Below are 23,355 nucleotides of genomic sequence, written 5' to 3' on the forward strand. Positions count from 1 at the left end.
CACAATATTATCCAATCGCGCGCGGGTGTGCGTGTGTGTGCATTACACACGTATATATCGGCCGCCCGGAGCACGTTCTTCTATCCGCGCCCGGTCGTGTGCGTGCGCGCGTGTGTGTGTGAGTGAGCGCGCGCGCGCGAGCGTTGTAGACAAGGAGCGGTCACGAGATGCCGAGATAAATAAAATATTATACGCGGCGGCGGCGCAGGGCGAGGCGAAGACCACTGGAAATATTGTTTAGAACAAAAAACCAGATCGTATCTCCGACCATAATATTCGGATTCGGTCGACCGGTTCCACGGCCACCGCCACCACCGCAGAGAACCTTACCGCGTCTACCTCCTCTATGTATATAATATTATTATATACACGCGGTGGATCACCTGCGGGCGACTTGCGCATTCTCTCGCTCTCGCTCTCCCTCTCTTTCTGTCTTCTTATTATTATTATAATCGCGACGCATCGTTATATGGGTTCGTGAGGGTTTGCGCAACACACAGAAACACACACACACACAACCCTCACGCGCGGCATATACCCGAGGTTTTTTAATATTTTACGTTCTATACCCACACGTATTATACATGGTAAATGTAAAAGAACTTAAATTCTCCGTCGTTCCGGGTCAAAGTAGGATTTCGAAACAATTAAGTATATAGTGTATAGATGTATAATACGTCATATAATGTATAATATTGTATGCGTGTGATGTGCAGATGGCAAAAATCGTACGATGGTATATTTTACGGGATCGTCTGCAGTGAGAAAAACGCGATAGTGGAAAAATGTATCCTCGACAGTATTAGAGATATAGTTGGTAATATATTTAGATCTATATATAGTATGATACCTATAGTAGCTGGTACCTATGGTCTGGTATACGGCCGAAGTGCCGACGCGACAAAAACGAATTCGTTTCCGTTGTTTCGTTATAAACACTAAATCCACACCGAAAGCACACTGGCTGACTGTTTTGTCCATTAGCCTTCGGGCGGTCTCGTAGGTAACTAATATATTATTTATTCCTCCATTCTCGTTTTGTCGTCAAACTTAGGCCTGCGGGTCGGATTACTACCCGGTGGCTTGCGCGTTAATGGATTGTTTCACCGACCGTGAAGAGAATTACGATGGAATAGAGACGACGGCCGAACGAAACAGCCTAATGATGCCGAGCCTAATATTTTAACAACAACAAACGATATTATATATATGATTTTTATATTTTCCCCTCCCTTCTCTTCCTCCTTCAGCGCGCGAGACAGGGCGAGAGCGCGCGCACGTCCACCTCGCAGTGAAGAAAAATTATTGTGCTCGGTTTTGAACTCGTTTCGACAACGGCCGGAGACTTAAACGCACACTCATCGTTGTCGGCAGTCGGCACGATATCAAAACAAAATCCATCTGTGTATAGTTTTTTTATTTTCATCTCGCCTCACCCATGCACCACCTGTTATTATTTTATGACACTACGACAATGACTACGAAGCACGGGTTAATATAAGTAATACGTATTAATGTACAATATAATATGTGTACAGGGCGCCGCGCCATGAAAAACGAGAAACATTCCAATAATAATAACGATCGGTCAATAACAGTACATCGATTTATATATACAAATATATTATAAATAATACAATATTTATAAGGTATACAGTATATTATACTGCCACCTGTCGATTTCAATATACGATACGACGTATCTATTTATTATACATATATTGTAGTATTGTACCTAACCTATACACACATTTTGAATTGACACTCGCGTGCACACGAGACTATAATATTATTATAATATATTATAATGTTTGTATATAAAAGTTTTACGTAATCATCGGACAACCCCCGTCCGGCAATATAATATAGGTGATATTAGTTCCAGATCGACGGCGTCGTGTCCGGCTGTGACTTTTAATAAATTAACGACGCAACGGGGCGAAAGAAGTATCCGCCAACAAGAGTTCGCGTTCTCCGATAATCAATTCCGACGCGTATAGTCTTCCAGTCTTTGTGCATAAGTATGTTTAATAATATAACATACACGCATCCTTGATCCAAACACTCGCACATACTCTCATGAACATATTATAATATATACACACACGGTCGCGACCAAAGACGTCACCGATGGCTCTGCCCAGTCTCGACGACAACCGGACGCCCTCTGCATACGAAATCACCTGCGCATATATACCCATGATAGCCCATAGGTGCCGAGCAACAAACGTATAAACGTACACACAATATTAAACGACGACGACGTACGAGCGACGAGCGTGTACGACGCCAATTTGTTACACGCACACATACACGGTATGTATATATATTTACGTATGAGGACATTAAATCACCCCACACGGGCGAACACCGTAAATCCCATAGAGCTCGGGTACGATATATGCAAAATACGCGCCCGTATGATTATTCTACCTACATAAACATAATACGCATAATATATATACATATATTTACATCGTACTGCTGCTGCACGGTTACGAAAACCGGAATCCGTGTGTACTGTCCCTCAGCGGTGCGTATAGTCTCTCCTCCGGAGTCAGCGCGAATTATCGACAGTGCCGTGTACATAATATAATAATATAATAGTCGTTACTCGTTTAGCGATCTTTGTGCACATTCGAAATGCCGCAATCGTACGCTGTGCCTCGTGCATGTTTCGCATATGTTTAGCCGCTCGTTTTTTTTTTAATAATATTATATTATACTATTTTACCCGCCATATATTATTCATCACGCACGAACGAGTGCGCGTATACCTCCGTAGCATACACATCATGCAGGTATTGCCCCGTGTGTTAAATAAACAAAACCTCCATTACAGATTTATGACGGTTATACGATATTTGCAGTGAATTTCAATAGACTCGGCGTGCACCGTTGTTGATATATCTTATTCGACGTTGCGCGTTCTTAAAAAATATCGAAAAAAGTACATATCGAACCTATGGGTGAACACGCCGGCCACGGATTACCGTGAGGCCGCGTAAACAAGCTGCTAGACGTAGATACCTATTACAATGTATACTACAAAACTACTACCAATAGTCGGTCGTTCGGTCCGTTGGTGGTGCAGAAGCGCATATGGTCAAATTATACATCTGACTCGACCGACTAAGCGCGTGCTGACGATGTGGCCCGCTTCAAAACAAAGACCCACTGTCACAGTTCGTGCATTACAAGTTACAACGGATTAAACGGTCGGTAATATTTCGACCACATGTCTCTCTGTGCATACGATGTATACTATCAGGCCGCGATCTTAATGCACATAATAGAACCCTATATAGGCTACGTGCAAATACTATCATAATATAACCGTCATTTATTTCCGAACGCGTTTTACTCGTATAGCATAATTATTATTATAATGTATAATGAGCAGTAATGCAGCATAACATTATCATATTATAATGTATACACTGCAGAACATCATAATATTAAACCCGCCAATTTTTTCTGAAAACCAAAAATAAAAATGAACCACAATCGCCAATTAGTTATTGGAGGGGACAGGGGGACGGCCGGCAAGCGAAAAATTACGGGTGGTGGGCGTGGCCGACGGTAGAGCTAGCGCGAGCCATTCGTAAAATGGGAAAGAGACAGCGCACACCGTGTACACTGCACATCTCCAGCCCGCGCTAGGTCAAAGTACCCGGACGGCGGCGGCGGCGGTCCAAGAGAGACCTTCGGGCTCCCGGTATTGTACCGCTGCCACTATTATTATTAGCATTCTTCTGCTATGGATATAATATAATATACACGCCTCCGGTTCGTTGACGTCTTTTACGTTTATACGCACGCACGGGTAAAAAAAAATATGTCCACAGGCCACCGAGTGCACAGTATATAATATACCTATGTAGGTTTATTATTATTATTTTCGTATATAATATTATGTATATATATATAGCCATATAGGTACACAATGATAGTGCTCTATTGTTACACCGTACGGTTATAATAATAATATCATAATATATAGGTATAGGTACAACACCGCTGCAGTGCGACATAATATTATAATAATACATAGGTACGTATAGGTTCGGCGCGGTGCAGTGGGTATGGGTTATTATACAATGTATAATATTATTATTATTATTACAAGAGTTTCGGTATTGCACTTCGGCGGCACCGCGGCGGAAAACGACACACTATCTAGACATCGCGGTCGTCGTGCTGGCTCATTAGGCATACAACAATCAGCCACCGCGTGTGTAATTGCATTTACATGGCCAATTAATTAATTAACCGGCGGCGGCGGCGTACCGCTAGCGCAGAACACAGTGCAGCGCGCGTTGCGTCGTGACAAATACTCTCGCGTGACAGATGCTCGCCGGTTGATAAGCGACAATAATAATAATAATAATAATAATTTATAAACGGTACGACGACCGTCGTCGCACAGGTACATATTATGCACGTCGTGTGCGAATATAATAATATACGCGTTTCCGGAGAGTTTGCATCGCGAATGATGACGATAGTAATAAGTTTACGCGTACACGGGCAGTATCGTAATAATGCCGGCGACGGTCGGCGCGCGGCGCGGTCTCGCGCAGAGGGGTCCTCCGCGCATCCGCGTACCGTCGGATACCGCGCGCGAAGAACGATAATAACAGGACGAGAAGGGTCCCGCCGGTCGAACGTGCGCCCCCGGAGGAGACCCACCGCCTCCCCCGCCACGCCGGCCTCGGACAGACCGCGTGCGCCGCGCTATATCATTACGGGCCGCGGCGGCTAACCGATCATTTTCCTATACCAACCCTGAGCGTTCAGGTAATAATCTCTCTGCACTATTATATTATTATTATTATCATTATGCACGCATAAGGCATACACGTCGAGGCAAGAGCGATCCGACTGGAAGCTATATTACGATATTATTATAATAATACATACCTAGCAACAAATACTAGTTCAACACGCGGCGAAACGGTCGCGTTTTTTTCCTCTATATACAGAACTTAATATTGTTATTGATATTATAATTATTATTCGTCGTTGTTGTAGTAGACTGCTGCATCAGACTGCAGAGGTTCGTTCCGAGTTTGTCTATAAGGAACCACGGACGAGTTTTGTCACTGCCTTGTGTATAATAATATCATACGCCATCGTTACTGCATAGAATACGATGTACACAATAATATAATATTATAGTGGGATCGAATTCTGAGCATATATTATATAGGTACTGAGATTTCGTGCGTGTACCTATCCATATTGTAAAAGACCCTATTGGTCGTTGTTCTCGATCTGATATAGAAACCCGGGGGGAGGAGGTTTCTGTAAAGAAGCGAGACGCGTTTTATTACCAAACATCTGTCATTTTCTCCCGCTGCAAACCCGCCGACGTTGTTTATTCGTTGGGTTTTAATAAAGATATTGAACGTTTTACCGTTCTCATTCATTATTTGTAAACCCTCGAATTCGAAACGATTCACTGTACATACCTACTGTTATTATTGTTCCAAACTATATGCGTCTACGTGTATGTTTTAATATTTTTTTAATCAGATAAATTTCTAGGTGTACTCAACTATAGGATAACAAGTGTTCGTTTTATTTTAGACGTCAGATCGTTTAGAAGAAAAAAATAATTGGCCGATTTGAATACGATTTAGCAATGCATATGGCGTATAAAAACAGACGTATATTCGGGACGATACTTTTCAAAAAGAAAATAAATCAATTCTCATATACTAGGTATATAATATGTACCAATTATATAATCCTCAGAGTATTATACCACTGAAGTTCATCCACACATTTGTAAATATTATGACACATTATATTTTAAATGTATATTGAGTATAAAACGAATAATACCACCAATTTACACCACCAGAAGGATAACGTTTTGTAATCGTTCGAATGATTGAAATTCCGGGACAATTGCTCCGTGTTGTTTTCTTTTATCAAGCTGCCGGTTTAAAGAAAGAAAAATGGAATGCGAGATAATAATTATTGTCTGCGGACAGTGGTTAATGGATATGTGGAAGAAGGGAAAATCGGGTTTTTTTTATTATTTTTAAACAATCTCCGACAAAGAATCTTTGCCCGAAGGCAAATGCTCGACATCTGAAAATGTGCAGAAAACTATGAGTAACCGATAGGTATGTATTTTTATATATTTTTTTTTCATCTCGGTGACAAACAATGGACCGTCCGAAATACGAATAATAATCCCGCAGTAAAATATGTGTGTACATATTATATAGGTAGTACAATCGTAATATTATTATTATTACCATTATGAAGCCCTCCCCTTACATGGACTACATGCAAAATCACACATTGATATACGATATTCAAAAATTTGTTTACTAGAGTGTTGGAAAAAAATCATGAACGAAAAAACAGAAACGTTACAAAGGAATAATGCCGGCGGGAGACGATAAAAAACCAAAAGGTTCGTATTTATTCGACCAGAAGATATCGGATTCGAAAGGACAACCTTCGTTATATATTCAGATACGTCGTCGGTAATGCGAGAAGATGAAAACCCGTTGTCACCTAACACCATCGGCAACACGATAATTTATTACAAAACAGTAATATTGCTCGATCAACAAGGGGCGACACTGTGCCCAAAGTTTATATAGGTACATTTTTTTTACAGGTTCGTTAAATTTTTGCAATGTATATAATATCCTTAAAACAATTATTTATTTTCTGTATTAAGAACATGATGTTTAAACTGCATAAAAACTGTATTTTTATAGCTATGGCAAATCACTCAAATATGAATGACGCATATATACTATTGTAAATAATATAAATCCATATTTTGCTTTATCAACAAACATACCTACAGAAAATGTAAAATGAGCTTAACAGTTAAATTATTTGTATAGGTACACATCACACATGTTTGATCACAACATGTTTAGTTTGAAAATAAAAATACCTAATAGTCTTTAGCAATATTAAAAATGGATATAACATATAGGTATATATACAGACTAACCTAGCATAGTATTATATAACTTACAAATCAATTATTTTGTAAAAAAATCATCGTAACAATAATTTTTTGAAGTCAAAATCAATAATCCACCCACCATTAATTACTAGTGTAATAAATAATAAATTCATATATTTTTTAATCCAAGTGATATTACGTCTGAATATTATAATATTTCTTCGATTCATAGCTTTCTGGTTATACCGATAAATCATTTAAATGTAATACATTACTATATAGCCGTATTAAATATTAATATATCATATACAATCGTGTACTTTACAACGTTAACGAATATAGAAAATATGTTTACTAAGCAGGATTTCATAAGCCTATAGCACACCCAAAACAGAGACGTGCGAAGTTTTGAAGATAGCACACTTAGATATACAGATTTGAAATGAAGAAAGAACTGCAGTCATAAAGCATGACTTTCTCTTTTTTCTGTAGCCCACGACAGATACAGAAGAATATAAAGGATCTCGGGCAAATCAACGAATCGTGATGATCGATACGGATCATTGGTCCCGACTTTTCATAATAGTGTCATTACATATGACTATATGAGTAGGATTCGCAAATTTTGGTCGGCCGAATATTGAAAATCAACCATTTCTCGCTACGCTACTGTCTTGAAATGTCCGTTAAAATGCAAAACAGCTGCTGTTTCTGCAGCTCTGCACCCCTTCTCCGATCTCGGAAACCTCGAAGGGGCTCCACAATGTATGCTTGGTACTCGGTAATACCAAAAGGGTGAAGATAGACCGGTTACCTTAATACAACCCCTATATTATACTCCTGTATAATACCTATATACACTCCGGATAAATGATCATCTAGAGCGGCATCGGCGTGCGGCGGCGATCGATCGGACATGGCAATGATGACGCAACAGAATTCCAATGTCAAGACGATCACAATGTAAACACTGTGTGTGTTGGACTATCGAGTCTGTGCAGTATACACTCAACGTAGAAAAAACCGTCACGGTTCGAGTGTTATACGGCCAGTAAAATAGAATAATATATTATATATCCTATCGAATTGGTATAAACGCGTCGTGTGTAGTAGAACAACGTTCCACAGAGGTTAGAAGACGGACAGTGTACATCATAATTCTTGGACGTGTATGGTAGCCTTATACACAATAGACGTCTACTTGGGACGTGAAAGCAGCGGTTATCACTGCTGACGGATTAGATATTGAAATAATAATAGAACGGACTTTTGAAATACGAGTCATTGTTTTCTCAGCGACTTTACAATTATTATTATTATTATTTTTTTTTTTAACTCTTCCCATGCAATAAAATAAATGTAATCCTTAAAGATTTAAACGATCACATGTGCCGAACACATGCACTCGTTTATTACACGTAAAAACTAAATAGAAAAAAAACCCGTGTGAATGTACACAGTACATACACGTTTTGTATAAATGTGGGTGAAAAATCAACACTAAAATCGTCCAGAGTAACTGAGTATGCGAACTGTGGTCATTTAGGGAATAATATTTTGTGCCAAAATCAGGTACGGTCATCAATGTTTATTCCTACCCACACACAACGATGTCCCGGAGTTCCGAGAACATCGTATATAAATAATACGATACAAGTTGATAAAAATCGTTTATTTCGTGGATGGCCATGTTTTTTTTTTTACCTTTGTACGCAATTACGTATTCATAAATATTATGAATTTATGATTGTCGTTCCGAAAATCCGCACGATTTATTAACCCGTCCGAGTGACTTACCGGTGGTGACAAAACAAGATAATTTTTACTCTCCGGCAACCCATCAGAAACTTATATCATAAAAAACCGGTTCGTGTCCCGTCGGGTTACTGCCGCGTTATAGACGTTAGAAGCGCGCGCGCAACAGTCGATTTCAATAAACTTGTAATGACGACAACCAAATGATTAATGCCTCTAGATGGCCCCTGGGGATAATGAATATAAAATACAATATAAAAAGATATTTTTGTTAATATCAATGCTTTTAAGCGCCACCACCACAGCGGCCACCCGCAAATGAAAAAAAGAACAGTAAAAATTGTAGCTCTACGTTTTCCGGACAAAAGACGGCAGTAGTTAAATTCAAAGCTGAAAATTAATGACTTTAAGAATAGCCCAATACAAACCCCCTTCTATTATATTCATCCAAATTACTCTAACGATTCACCCGAATTGTCTATATAACCTCAGTTACCCGCCCGCCTCTTACAACGTAAAACATGTCTTGTTTAGAGATTTACTTTTGATCAAAAACTGTAATCCTATTATTTTAAAATAAAATGTACACAAAGTTGTAAATAATATTTATTTTAAATTATAATTCTAAACTAACTTGATATTTAAAATGACTGAAAATAAATAAGATGCCGTAGATAAGTAACAATTAAAATAAATATGGTCACAGAAAATAAATATCCCCTTAAAAATATAAACTAGAATATTAATCAAATAATCATTAGGTATATATAAAACAAGAAATGCTAGTAAAAAATGTAATAATTTCTGAGAATTAAAATGTATTTTAAATCGCCAACTAATCAGTTAAACATAATATAATATCAGATACCTTTAACTGTTGATGTATAAAATGTTGATTAATTAATAATTAATAATTGCATTTTATTTGGTATTGTGTGTTAAAATATTTAATATTTTGAACCTTCTCAAAAAAATCTATTACATAAACTCAATCGAATGAAACTTGATGAATTTAAAAAAGAAATCAATACCATTGAACTGTGAAAAATAAGGACAACTATTATGATAAAATATTCATTGTTTTCTTTGAGCATAATTAAATAATTTTCATTTAAAATTTGTTGATCTGACTTATTCGAAAATGATTTATTGTGTCACTAAAATATGCCACCATAATCACTTATCAGCAATATAAATAAATATTGATAAAACCAATTATATTGCAATCAGTATTAATTAATTTAAAAACACCTAATATTCAACGTAATAGTTAAAAGTATGTTGGGAATACTTGTACCTAGATTATTAAATAAGTATATAGGTATACAACTATTATTTTGCTATGAATAAATTTACATTTATTTTGTAACTTAATATGCTGTCCCTTTAGAATTTGGTCATCACAAAAACCGTTTGTTTAAGTAAAACAATGGGCCCGCGTCTTTATTGTCCTCCCCCTTCTTGGTTATAATACATTATGCTTAACCCAGCATAATTTAAAGGTTCGATGCTATGCATAAATCAATATTGTTGCTGACCATGGCGGTCTAATGGAAATCTTAGAACGTTATGATGGGCTAAGCACAAATTTACCAACAGAAAAATTTGCGTAAATATCTTTTAGTGTGCATCCTACGCAAATATCCTTTGTCCAGTGATACCCAAAAATAAAAAATAAATATTAAATAAAAAATAAAAACGAAACACGCTGTGTGCATACGAAACATTATTCTACGTGCAGCTATTGGTACCCGGAGGTCGCTATAAGGACACCATGAGTTGCGACCGTGCAAAGAATTTAGATTATATACTTAACGTCTTAATGTTTTATTATAATTTATAACTAAACAATAATAACCTAACCAAAATGTAAAAAATATTTCTAAACATTTTCAAAGAAATGTTAGTAAAAAATGATTCAACGAAGTCTGACTATAGGTACTATACATTTTGTTTTTTACCCGTTTTCCAAGCTAATTTGTTACACTCTTCTGTACTAACTACTAAATAACCCCTAAAAGAAAGAGGGCATAATATAATCTCCTTCACGCGTCTATACAAAACCAGCTCAACGTATTCGAAATGTTGCAGGTTTGCCTTCCAGCACGTTCGTATCGGCTAGTCTGAGACATAAAGAATAATAACTTTAAAAAATAATAAAAATAATAACAACGAGTACTTGTTTTCTTGTAATCTGGCGAGAGGTCATAAGCACTCTAGTGTGTTATGTCTCACTCCGGATTTATTACGACTATAACGTACATTTTTTAAAACGTGAAAAAACAACAAACCCCACTTATCATCCAGCCAAGAGTGTCGTTAGAAGTCACTTAATACAAGAGCCTATCCCCTCTTCGTATGCTTACATATACATTATAATATATTATTATGTATGCGTGTATGCCTAAAACGTCATATGTCTCTATATTATGATTGTAATACACGCGGTAGGGATTTCGTATGGATACAACAATTTCGCCATCTGTTGGGCCGACCGTGAGAAAGAGCTTGCCGACAAATCTAGATGTGTCACATATGAGGACGTAATGTTTTGATCAAACTGGATTACATATCGAATAATTAATAAACAAAAATAAAATAAATAATAAACATACGGTAAAAATATTTGAAATATTATATACATTGGCAAATTAGGTAAATGCTTAAAAACAAATTTTTTTTTTCTAAATAATCCGTACAACATTCGTATCATTGGTTTGTTTGTAACAATCAAAGAGTGTTTTTTATTTATAAAATAAACTCTGATTATGTATTAGTTACAGATTAACTACAGATAACGTATTACGATACACGAATGATAAAATTAAGCATAATATGTTGTTATTTCAGTTCACAATATCAATTGGTCAGCAATAAAATCCGTAGTTTTACCAAACCTTATAATTCAAAACTATTAAGTATGCAGTCACCGTACTATTTTTATTTTTCATGATACAGACAAATTTCAGATAGATCAATATGCACTTACTGATTTGGAAAGTTAAAACATTTCGGCACCGTTGTCATATTATAGTAGTTCAAGTGGTATTTACTATTTCCTAGCTATTACGAAGACAAACAAAAGTTATCCGTAACGTCACGTTCCAGTGATTTTACAGACAGATAAGACGGGGATGAGTACGGGCAACCACATAAAAAGACGCGTACGGGCCTCTCCGGTTCTCCCGCGCGGGGTAATGGCCACGCCGACCAAATTGCCGGGTCGGCTCGGTTTTCGCCCGGAGCCAAACCGCTCTTAAGTGGTTTCTATTTTTTTTCCTTCTTCTTCTTAGTTATCCGCCCCTCCTATCAGGCTTATTTTAAGTGGCACGTTGCTCCGAACCCGGAGTAGGAGTAGGCGGTACCGGGATGACAGGACCTCTAACGGATACATATACAATCATAATTCTTCTGGCGAAATGGACTACCTTCCGAAATTATAGGGGCCGCCGAAATCTCTTCGTAATGGTTTTTGTTCTACCGACGTTTATACAGTATCGCTCCTATATATACACCTGCCTGAAACCTTTTTTTTTCAATCACATACAACACAAACGACCGACACAGTTGGAATATTTATTTGAAAATATATGCATGCATTTTAGGATATGTCACCTCGTGTCCTGCAACACAATACCAAGCTTAATTACTTCGAAACATACTCGGTTAACCGTGACCAGATGGTTTGTACTCGAGGGCGTACGCTGTACGTTAAACTGCACCCTTTCATTGGTAAAAAAAAAATACAGTGGGGATTGAACGACGTCGATCTATCTACCCAAAATTGTATATATTTGTATGTGACGATAAATATTACTGTACACACTCACACATATACACACGCGACAGATACAATGAACATCTCTCACGACTCACATATTTTAATATTTTTGGTTTACTGCGAATAATGATTATGTTAGTTATAACATAAAATCTAAAATACGTAAGTCCCCAATCGAGTACCTAACGGTACTATGGACTACAACATGTAAATAATAATATAATCCCTATTGTCCCGGGGGACAACGCCTCCTACGCAGATAGTTAGCTAATTAAATAGTAACATTAATAATTATAAATGTAAATATTATTTATATGTAGAAATCTAATGTTTCGTCAGTTCTTGAAAAAGTACACAGTCCGCTTCCGTCCAGTCGGCCGGTTTCTATGTTGTAAATGAGGATTCGCCAGCATAACTATAATTACATGAGTCATTACGTATATTATGTAGGGGCCCAAGAATGAGTACCACGACTGCCAGTGCTGTCGCTATGTACACTAGCAGACACGCAACTCGTTTATATATATAATGTACTTGTGCGGGGTCGTGATAATTCGGTATACACAACGCATTAATATAAGTAATAATCTATACTATATGTATGTGAAATACTTTGTACAAATTCGAATACATATTTTTACGAATGCTCTTGTAGACAACGTATAAAAAACTGGTTTCTCCGTTGGGTTTGAGTGCCAAATGGTGTTTATGGTGCACGAGGGCGGTGAAAATTTTTTTATCGTTGAATTAACCCCGGGGAGTACATACAGGAGGGGTGCTACGACATGGCTCAGGGACTTCAATTGTTTAAAAACCCTCACATTTATTTCGGTACGCAAACGCTCGTAATCTAGTTGCCCCTTTTTCATACCGTATGTCAACCGATTTTCAAAGGTCCAATGACTTGGCGTAGTGCTATCCGTCACAAAACGAGATAATCGATGACAAAACTTCGATATGTACTAAAATTTTAAATTAATATCCTATAGACGATTTTATTTCAATCGCATACTAAAACTACTCATATTATAGAATCATTAAAGTTTTATTTCTTAATTAAGTGCCTATTTAACCACACATTTTTTAACAACTGGATATTTCAGAAAGTACGCATTAATTCGATAACCATAAATTCTATTGACTCAAACATGGTATACATTTATTTTTATATTCACGCAATCGTTGTTAGTAAAAACCAGTTTTATAGCAAAAAATTTAAATGTGTTTTTTAAACCTCCAAATACCACTTTGATATACCTACCTACTATAATTTTATTGCACCAGAACATGTTGACAGGTATTAGCAAAATGTCCAACTGATTTTTTTTCAATCTTAATTATTCGATATTGCATTTGAAACAATACAAATGGCAACGCTGTGCATAGTCATTTCTGAAGAGCCCCCGGAAGGCTGTGCGCGCGTAGCTGCTGCTGCTGTTCACCTGACCAGGTACTATGGCCGACTGCTCTCCGTGGGAACCTCACGGACCGTGCCCTTTCTCTTCAAGAAAAGCCCCGCAGCAAAATTAAAAATAATAATAATAATAATAATAACATAACATATCCAATCGTTGCCATTTTGTTTTCGTCTCATTATTACTCATAATATTCGCCGGTAATAATTAAAAATGTACAAAAATTAAATTAAAAAATCGAAAAACTGAAGATTTATATTTTTATAGATACATTATCTACACAGTACACACCTACATAGTAATATATACGCTAACATATTTGTTGTGAATGTCGTCGTTAACAAGTCAACAAAAGGCACGGGCTGCAATTAAGGCCGACCCTATACTGCAGTAAGACGCCACTGTTCGGATTACACCAGATTGATTTCGAGGACAATAAAACGTCGTGTTTAAGAACGTAGAAAAACTTACACGAATTATTATTACTGTCTTGTGAGAGAATCTTTTTAATAAAATTTAACATGGTGGGTATATGCATATGAGTTTTGTCATTACCGATTTGACTCGCACACACTACGCATCCCAAAATGTAAATCGTGTTGTTGTTGGCGCTGTTATTAGTAGTAAAAATGTGACGTTTTTTTCTTTCTTTCTTTTTTGTTAGAGTTACCTATTAGCTCCCACAATACACCGTGCATAATGTAATTTCCATCTCCCACGAAAGAATGCCAATCATAAAACTCCCGGAGTCGCCTCTGGTCAGGCCCGATATCTATCGAATGACGTCATTTATTTCCCATTGGAAATACTCGATAAAGTTTGGTCGAATTTTAGGACGGTAATAATTTCAAATTTTAAACAAACAAGATGATTGAATAACGTAAATTCGTATTGTACCTATAGTAATCTTAGTTATTTCTTACTAATAGTTACCTACCGATCGTCAATGAAAACCCAATAATTATTTTTTCCCATACCGATGGCGTTATGTAAGGGATAAAAAAAATATTCGATTAACTTTAAAAGACACATACTCAAGATAATCGATTTAGATTTCTAGCCAGTTTTTCTTTTTGTTCGAAGCCACAGCCCTGCAGCAATGTAAACAAGAGCACTATGTGTGTTTTACTCTGCGGCGTCCGTGACAAATTGTATTATCTTTGGTCAACGATCTCCTCCATAGATGATTACTGATCACCACCACGTTTTACAACCAAAAATTCAAGGTTGCTCGCCCACGCCGTTGCCGCGATGATTTACTGATCTTGGTAGGACTTTGGACACGGTCCACGGTATTACGTGTATGTTGTGTACATAGGTATAATAATATATGGAACTATAGAACGACGATAATTATTATCCTGGAGGAAAACAAACCGTCCACAAAACGAGTTCATTTTATTTTTTTTTATTTCTAGTTATAATCCGAGAAGTGAATTAAAAAAAACACAGCACAGACAAAGATATGGAAAAATATATATATTTAAATTATACATATTATTTTTCGAATATGGTGTATTATATAGATTCTATGTATACTGTATATACATATAAAAGGCCCTACATAAACTCAACTTCTATTTTAAAGCCAACCTGGACAGATAATAAAATTTCAAGAATAGCTTAAATAAATATGCTCTAAAATGTTATAAGACTTGTGTACAGCAACAAATACACCATTGATATAATAGTAATTATGAATACTATCGAAGTGTTCTTCAACAAAATTATTACACAGAAAATATATTAATATCGATATTATATTTATTTGATCCCATGAAAATCAATGGAATCCTTAACGGATAGGTACAATGAATCGTCTTGAATGAATAATATTGAAGCTATTACTTTCAGTAATTTCAGACCAATTTATAATATGTATAATGTTTATGGTAAATTATATACACCTTATTCCTTCTCGCCGACCAAACAATAGATACCTAGGTAATTGTATCTAATTTAATTTTAATTTTACTGAATCGTCAGGCATCAAACTATTCAAATACCTTAATGTCAAATAATTGAAAAATAATGATAACAACATTTGGTTAACATTAAATTCTATGCCATAAAAGAATACGTTCGAACGTATGAATGGTCACATTCCAATATATTATATCCACTGGTAACTGGTAAATTACTGAAGTTGTGAAACATATACGACTAAGATAGTATTATAATATATTTATATTAATTCACATTTGGATGTAAACATATAAATATAAATTTATAAAAAAAAATGTAATATACCTAATCAAAATTATCTCAAGATACTTTAAATGAAACCATAATTATATATTTTTAACATACTTAACGATAGTAGAATGATAAAAAATTAACAATTATCAGATCGCGTTACAAAAACATATCACATATTATGTTAACACACCATCGTAAACAACTGGTTAGTTATTTCATCATAAAAATATATATTAGTTCGACGCTATTAAACTATAACGGTATTTTAAATCAAATGCAATCACGATGATTCCCAAAACCAATTGAATAGTATATTTGTCCAGCAGCCCTCATTTTTATCTACATTTAAATAGACTAAAATTTAAATAAATTACTACGGTAGGTATGTAAGTATTATTTCAAAAACACGTTCGGTCAATGACTGTTTTTTTTTTTGTTATTTGAATTGTTTTTACAATCGATAATTAACCATGAAATGATTTTCGTATACTCTCAAGCCAAATTAAGAAATCTCGGCATTCGTGCACGGGCATTGGTAAGCACACAAAACAATGGAGACTCGACATTTAAAAACTAATTGTTGTCCTTTTCTGTACTCACTTGCAAGCGTATTCTCCGGTCCTTTTCATGTAACAAGTACCTCCGTGAAGACATGGGTTAGGCGAGCATGACACGATCCCGGTAGACCCTAAAAATAAAAATATAATTAATAAAATAAATATTGTACATCGTTTTTTTGTGTGTATGTACACAGATATGTGTATATTTTTTATTTATATATTCTGAATTAGCATATTCCTCAGAAAGAGTATATTGAGTTTTGTTTGTTCAGCGTTAAAAAAACGAAGACATTCCGAGGCACACCTTTCAGCGGTCAAACAACACCTTGATTATTATTTTAAGTTAAAATATTAAATACGTTATGTACACACATGGTTCTTAAAAATTCCTGTTTGACCAACGATTTCTTTAAAAATGGACACACGCTCACTCAGCATGTAAAGACAAATAGGGTTGTAAAACTTTATACCACGCACACGTGAAAATGCATTACAAGAGGGCAGATTATTTACGATGGGTCGTCGTGGAACGAATCGGTTATGTTCCAAAGAAAGGGTTAACAATATCGTGAGAAACCGTGTCGCAGGGTGTCTGTAAATAATGGTATCGGTACTTCATACAACAACGGTGATTTTTGACCTAAATCTGTCGAAAATGGATCATTGTATATTTATATTGACCAAATCCATGTTGCATTTTGTGTAAGCACGAGCTCAAAATAAAAATTAGAAAAAAAAGGAAGAAAATTCAAATGTGTCGCGTGATCCTTTAGTGAGCCCGCGCCTGGCTAAATGATGAACTCATCCGGTCCAGGCCCAGGCAGGAAGTATTCCATTAAGCGATCGTTAATTCGCCAACAGCTAGGCAACTGTCCATGATATCATCAAGGCGGTGGTGGCAGCGGCGGCGGCTTAATAGAATGAAATAAAAACGAGTTGCTCAAATATATATATATATTATATGCCGTAATATACACATACGTATATTACTATTATAGGAGAGTGCAAAGACAAAGAATCATGGCCCGGTCGCAATTCAATTCACTCAGTCCAAACAATGCGCCAAGCGCAATAATCATTACACACAAATACACGATGGTACTTTTTTATCTTAGGTTTAATACATAGGTACGTATATATATATTATCTACCGTTATTAGTTTTATTGCGCTGTTGATGAACCACCATCGAACTACACAGACTAGTGCAGTTTTATAGACATTAATAGAATATAAAAATAAGAAATTAAAAAATAAAAAATCAGAGGCTACATTCAGACACACACACATACATACATATACAGACATCGTCTATCTTTATACATTATGTATACCTAGTATTGTTGTGTTGAACACACGGCCGCCATGCAATAACCGGCCGGATTGAATTGAACTTGTGTGTCAGTGTATGTATACGTACCGATGTGACCGCATAATACAATACAGTATTATTATATACACTTATATATGTATAATATGTAATATACGAGCGGGACTGGCAACATGGCGGATGGAAGACGCGTATATTACGTACACGACTACAAGGAGACCACCGAAAACCTTGGCTATTACTACCTGTTGTTTGCCGCCGTCGCCGCCGAGGACGACGACGACACATAGGGCTCACACGTGCTCATCCGTCGCCACTTTCATCGACAAAACTTCGAATAACAGACAATAATTTTTATATATTTATAGGACATTTATCGGTTTTGACATTTAAAAAATTTCCTAAATAATATAAGCTATAACGACGCTTTATATCGATTGATATTTAATTAAATTACATCATTGTTCTCTGTATACTGTAGTTCAATAACAAACTATAATATATGTTGATATATGATTAAATATACACAACTCTTCGACAAACTGAATTGTCACTTTACCTACGTATTGTTGTACTATTACATATCATGTACTTTTGACGCATTGTACATTTGTATGTAGGTACATATTTAGATTTTAAAAGTAAAATATCTTAGTAAAACATTTTCCATCTACTAACAACAATGGACGTAATTAGTGTGACTTGGTAGACAATTACACAGTAATGTTAATACTGGAATGGATCATTGATATTATTTAGAAATTAAAATTGTGTGTGTAGGTGGTAATTATTGTCAATCAGACCCGTTTCGTTTGAAAATATAAAAAAGCAAAAACTATCATAAAATCATAAACGTCCAACATCCACTCCCGAATGAGACATTAATTATGTTAGGAAAATATACTAAGTACTAAGTAGATAAAAAGTAAAAATGTTAAACTTTAGTACAATAGCTCGATATTGGTAATAAGGTGAATGTTGAATGCCTATAACACAATAAATAGTACCTACGTAGAACCTACATTTTAATATGTTTTCCCATTAGGTTTTTATACCGCCGTGAAATACGTTAATACGTCAGTAGGTATATCTACATATTCAACATAATACGGATTATTAATTAAGAGGCACAATGATGTCATCTCTAATAAAGCTGTTATCAAATAAATACTAATGAGTACCTACCTAATGGCAAATTAAGTCTCTAAGAGAACACACACGAAGAGATTTGTAAAAAAAAAAAATTGTGATTTGTAGTTTTTATCTGATTTATTTTTAAGGTAATTAAATTATTGAAAATATTCAATAACGTTTGCCGCCCTAATTAATCATTTAAAATAAATATAGCTATTATAATTTATAATGCAGCATAAGAATGAATTGATCTATAACCACTGAGTATAATACTATACTGAATTAAATAATCAACTCTAGGGAAATGTACAATAAGAATATTATGTAGGTACCTTTATAAATCTAACATACATGAGTATTTGATTTTTTTCATTTATTTATCAACAGCTTCAGTACATGGGAACTACATAATATTAACATATTATTCACGTACATTATACAATTAATTAAGAAGAGGTGGACGTACGTAATATAATAAACAACTTTAAGTAAATACAAAAAACTGAATTAATAAATATTTCAAATCTCTAATAATTAGTGACAATTTCGTGAGAACAAAATCAAACTACTCGTGTCGTAACCCAATATCAAATTTATTCGGATAGACTGCTAAACTACTTATAATAATATTATCTAATTTCGTCTGAAGTAACTTTTTTTTTAACTCGTCGGTCCCGAGGGTGGTCTTTGCTCTCCTTTCTCGCAATCCACAAGTTGCACACATAGGTACAGGTAAAAGTGCGTTTTGTAAATGGAAAACATAGAAGGAATCTGAAAGGATTTAGTTATTCAGTTTTAAACAGTCTTTATCTATTTTAACACGGTGGGCATAAAAATAAAGTATATTATGCGATTATAATACAGTTGACGTCTACGGATGGGAATCAATTAATTTTCACTCTGACGTGCGCGTGTGGATGTCCGGGCAACAGAGATCGCGAGGTGGGTGGAGATTGGTGGCTAGGTCATAGAGCGAACCGCCCGCGTAAAAGACTAAAACGCGGAACACCGGGTCCGCAGACCGAGTTATTTTGACGTTGTCATCGCATTTCGTCCGTCGATCACAGCGTGCTCGTTTTGTTTTTGATACGATAAATTAATAAAAATCGGATAGTCACGAGCGAGCGCTTCTTAATAACCGCCACCACCATCACTACTGTTCCGTTCCGACAAACGCGATATTTTCTGGGCAATTTTTTGGACTATTTTTCTGCATCCGTCTGTTTACCTCAATGATAATATATATACCTATAATTATTGTAATATTCTTATTTATACGACTTATAAGTTGTATTATAATATAACTATAAACACCGTCGCCGCCGACCGATCGAACCGACAAGCGCGGGACCCCCGGTTTTCGGTTGGGTCTCGTGTCCTGTGTTTTTGCGGCACTCCGCATGAGGCCACTTGTTTGCCGATCGCGTGTTGGGCGGACGCCCGAAAAATACAGTGTATACATAATATGAAACAGCTGCAACTTCATACTCGGTGGCGGCGGTTACGGCACACATACCGGACGGAGGAGTGAAAAACGTGGAGAGAGCTGCATATAGAGGTGGAGAGAAAGAGAGTTAGAGAGAGAGTGAGAGAGAGAGAAGAGAAAGAGGAGTTCGTCGTCGTCGTCGCGCAGATGTTCCGACGGACGGGCGGCCCGTCGAAGGCGGCGGGTAGGGGTTGTTTTGTGTGTGCGCGGCGCGTGAGGGTTTTTCGGGCGCCCCGACCGACCGTGACGACAATATTCACCCGGCCCGCGTGCAGCGGTGACGGCGGACAGGGATACCCAAAGCACTGCGCCCCGCAGACCGGAGCGTTCCAGACACGAGCACTTGGGTGGTGTGCAGTAAGGCCGTAAGGGGGAGGGCGAAAAAACCGTTACGACTGGCCCCAACAAACAAAATGCGAATTTATAATGCGGGCGCAAGTTGATATGATTATTAATAATAATTATACTATCGTGCGTGCGTTCGCAATATAATGCGTCGATACGGTACACTCGATTCACGAATAGGTATATTCATTTTATTGCTATTATATCATTAGGTACGATATTATTTACGAAACCAAATAGCCGCGCTGATGAATATACGCGATGTATCATAATACGTTAGTGTCAGGACGCTTGGCTTAAAACTTATATTCGGTCGAGTCATTTGCGATAAAGTTTAGATTAATTTTCGCAAGTTAGGTGTCCGATCGAATCAGCCGTGTAAACAAACACAATATTATTTAAATTTAACTGCATATAAAATATTATAGTATTATAAATAATACATCGATACCGTACGGCGCGCGTCCGACGAGACGCATAATAATAAGCGCTAATTGGACGATAACAATGTTACGCGGACTGGAGTGTGTGTTTGGTCTGGCGTGCAATTCACCAGCGGCCGCACACTAATTTAAAGCCAATGAACCAATTTAAATAGCCGATGTTACCAGACGCCAACGCCGCGTGGTCACGGTTGAATATAAAAATTATAATAATATTATTATCATCATCGCCGTTGTCGTCGTCGTAAAACCGTTTGTCAATCGCGCTGCCAAAGATTACGACGCGCACGGCGCGAGTAGGTTTGCGCAGACGATATCGAGTCGATAGCGCACACGTTGGGAACACCTGAGTCCTGAAAGTTATTATATTTTTTTGGTTTCATTTCCAACTGTATAATGATGATTAAAGGTACACACACGGTCTGCCCGTCGATCATCGATGTAACGACGACTGACACGCGCACGTCGAGGCTGATGTCACACAGGTGACTTGTTGATCGAAGTCGGAATATAATAATATACAAATTACATTGGATGATAATCGTTTTCAACCGAATAATATTGTTATGAACTTTCGACTAGGTATTGTTATTATTATACCTACACGCCGAAAATGTCAACAAACGGCATAGCGATAGCGTTTGCGTCTTTGCGACGCCGATAACTCTGTCCAAATTTCAATCTGACAACTCGCAACGGCGTGTCTCCGTAATATTCTGAAAGTTATGGCGGACGTATTTTTCACCAAATCCACCACCGGAAACGTCAAGAATCCAGCGTTCAAATCTCTAAGGTCAAAAGTCGCAAGTTGCATAACGCGTTCACCAAACAGTTCGCGTCCCAGTCTCCCGAAATTACGTTAAATTGAAATTCAATGTGTTAATAACCATATAAAAATACGTTTATTTACAACTATTCACATTTTTATTTCCCAAACGCCTACGTAGGATTTTAGGTCGTAACATTTTTGATAATTGAAATCGAAAAAATGTAACACAATATTATACGATGAAAATATTACATAATATTTCAAAGACGCATCCATTATAAAGGTTCGAGATTTGACCCGTAACAGCATGAAACCGATCAATGACAATAGGCTAGGATACACCGGGTAGGTCGGTCCAGGTAAACGACGATTTTATTGTAAAATGTTACACAATTTACTTGCATAACCCATAACTCGTACGGTCACACGAATTACTTTTATCAAGAGTAAAAACGCTATGATTCAAATTCATAATTTCTTAAAATATGCCTATTACATCTAATAATTGTTCTTTTATTTTTTATTTACCTGATGCTCCATCGGTGCCCGCAGCTAACGTCCAGAATGCCAATAATATGCACGTACCGACGAAAGTCCGGCCTGGGTTTCTTCTCCTCATGGTTCGTCGTATTACTTGTCGAATAACGTCGTAATCGGCGCACCAGTACGAGGTATAATTAAAATTAACAACAAAAAATAAATTTTAAGAGATTTATCCGAACTCGATAGAACACGTCATGATTACCGTCCGCTTCGCACGCACTTTTTTTCGCACATGAACAACAAAAATACGCAACCGGCCGACGGAACAGTAATAATAAAATAATATATATATATTTAATTATAAACACACAAGCGATTCGGATTAAAAATCAAATATAATTTTATTATTACTATTAACCATAAAAAAAAAATGTAAATGCGGCTCAGACAACTACACGGAGCGCACGACACGACGGATTATTTGAAACTGGCAGACGGTCGGACCGCCATGAAAAATACCGATGCCGTATTCGTACGCCGCGGGATGGGGGCAAAGGACACCGGATGGATCGACAAATTTCTGGTCAGAATTTGTCACCGTTTTCGCAGAAATTTAGCTTGTGACGATGTCGATCACTTCGACGGTAAAAAATTGCAAATAAAAATCGAAAAACACACGAAAACGAGTAAAATACGTAGGTACTGCTCTC

General features: G+C 36.6%; 1 protein-coding gene across 2 annotated transcripts in view; it reads right to left on the reverse strand.

Annotated features, from left to right (window-relative positions):
* LOC100164109 (neurogenic locus Notch protein) overlaps positions 1 to 23,355 on the reverse strand; it is a 48,922-nt gene extending 25,567 nt beyond the window's left edge. Inside the window, exons 1-2 of one of the 2 annotated variants that reach the window (XM_001948361.5) lie at positions 22,691 to 23,355; positions 16,697 to 16,784 (exon numbers count right to left, since the gene is read on the reverse strand). In XM_001948361.5, the coding sequence (XP_001948396.1) occupies positions 16,697 to 16,784; positions 22,691 to 22,781 (179 nt within the window). In that variant the 5' untranslated portion in view covers positions 22,782 to 23,355. The remainder of the gene's footprint in view (positions 1 to 16,696; positions 16,785 to 22,690) is intronic. The other variant, XM_008181815.3, reaches the window with a different exon arrangement.

The sequence above is a fragment of the Acyrthosiphon pisum genome, chromosome A2 (genome assembly GCF_005508785.2).
Source record: "Acyrthosiphon pisum isolate AL4f chromosome A2, pea_aphid_22Mar2018_4r6ur, whole genome shotgun sequence".
Classification (NCBI taxonomy): Eukaryota; Metazoa; Arthropoda; class Insecta; order Hemiptera; family Aphididae; genus Acyrthosiphon; species Acyrthosiphon pisum.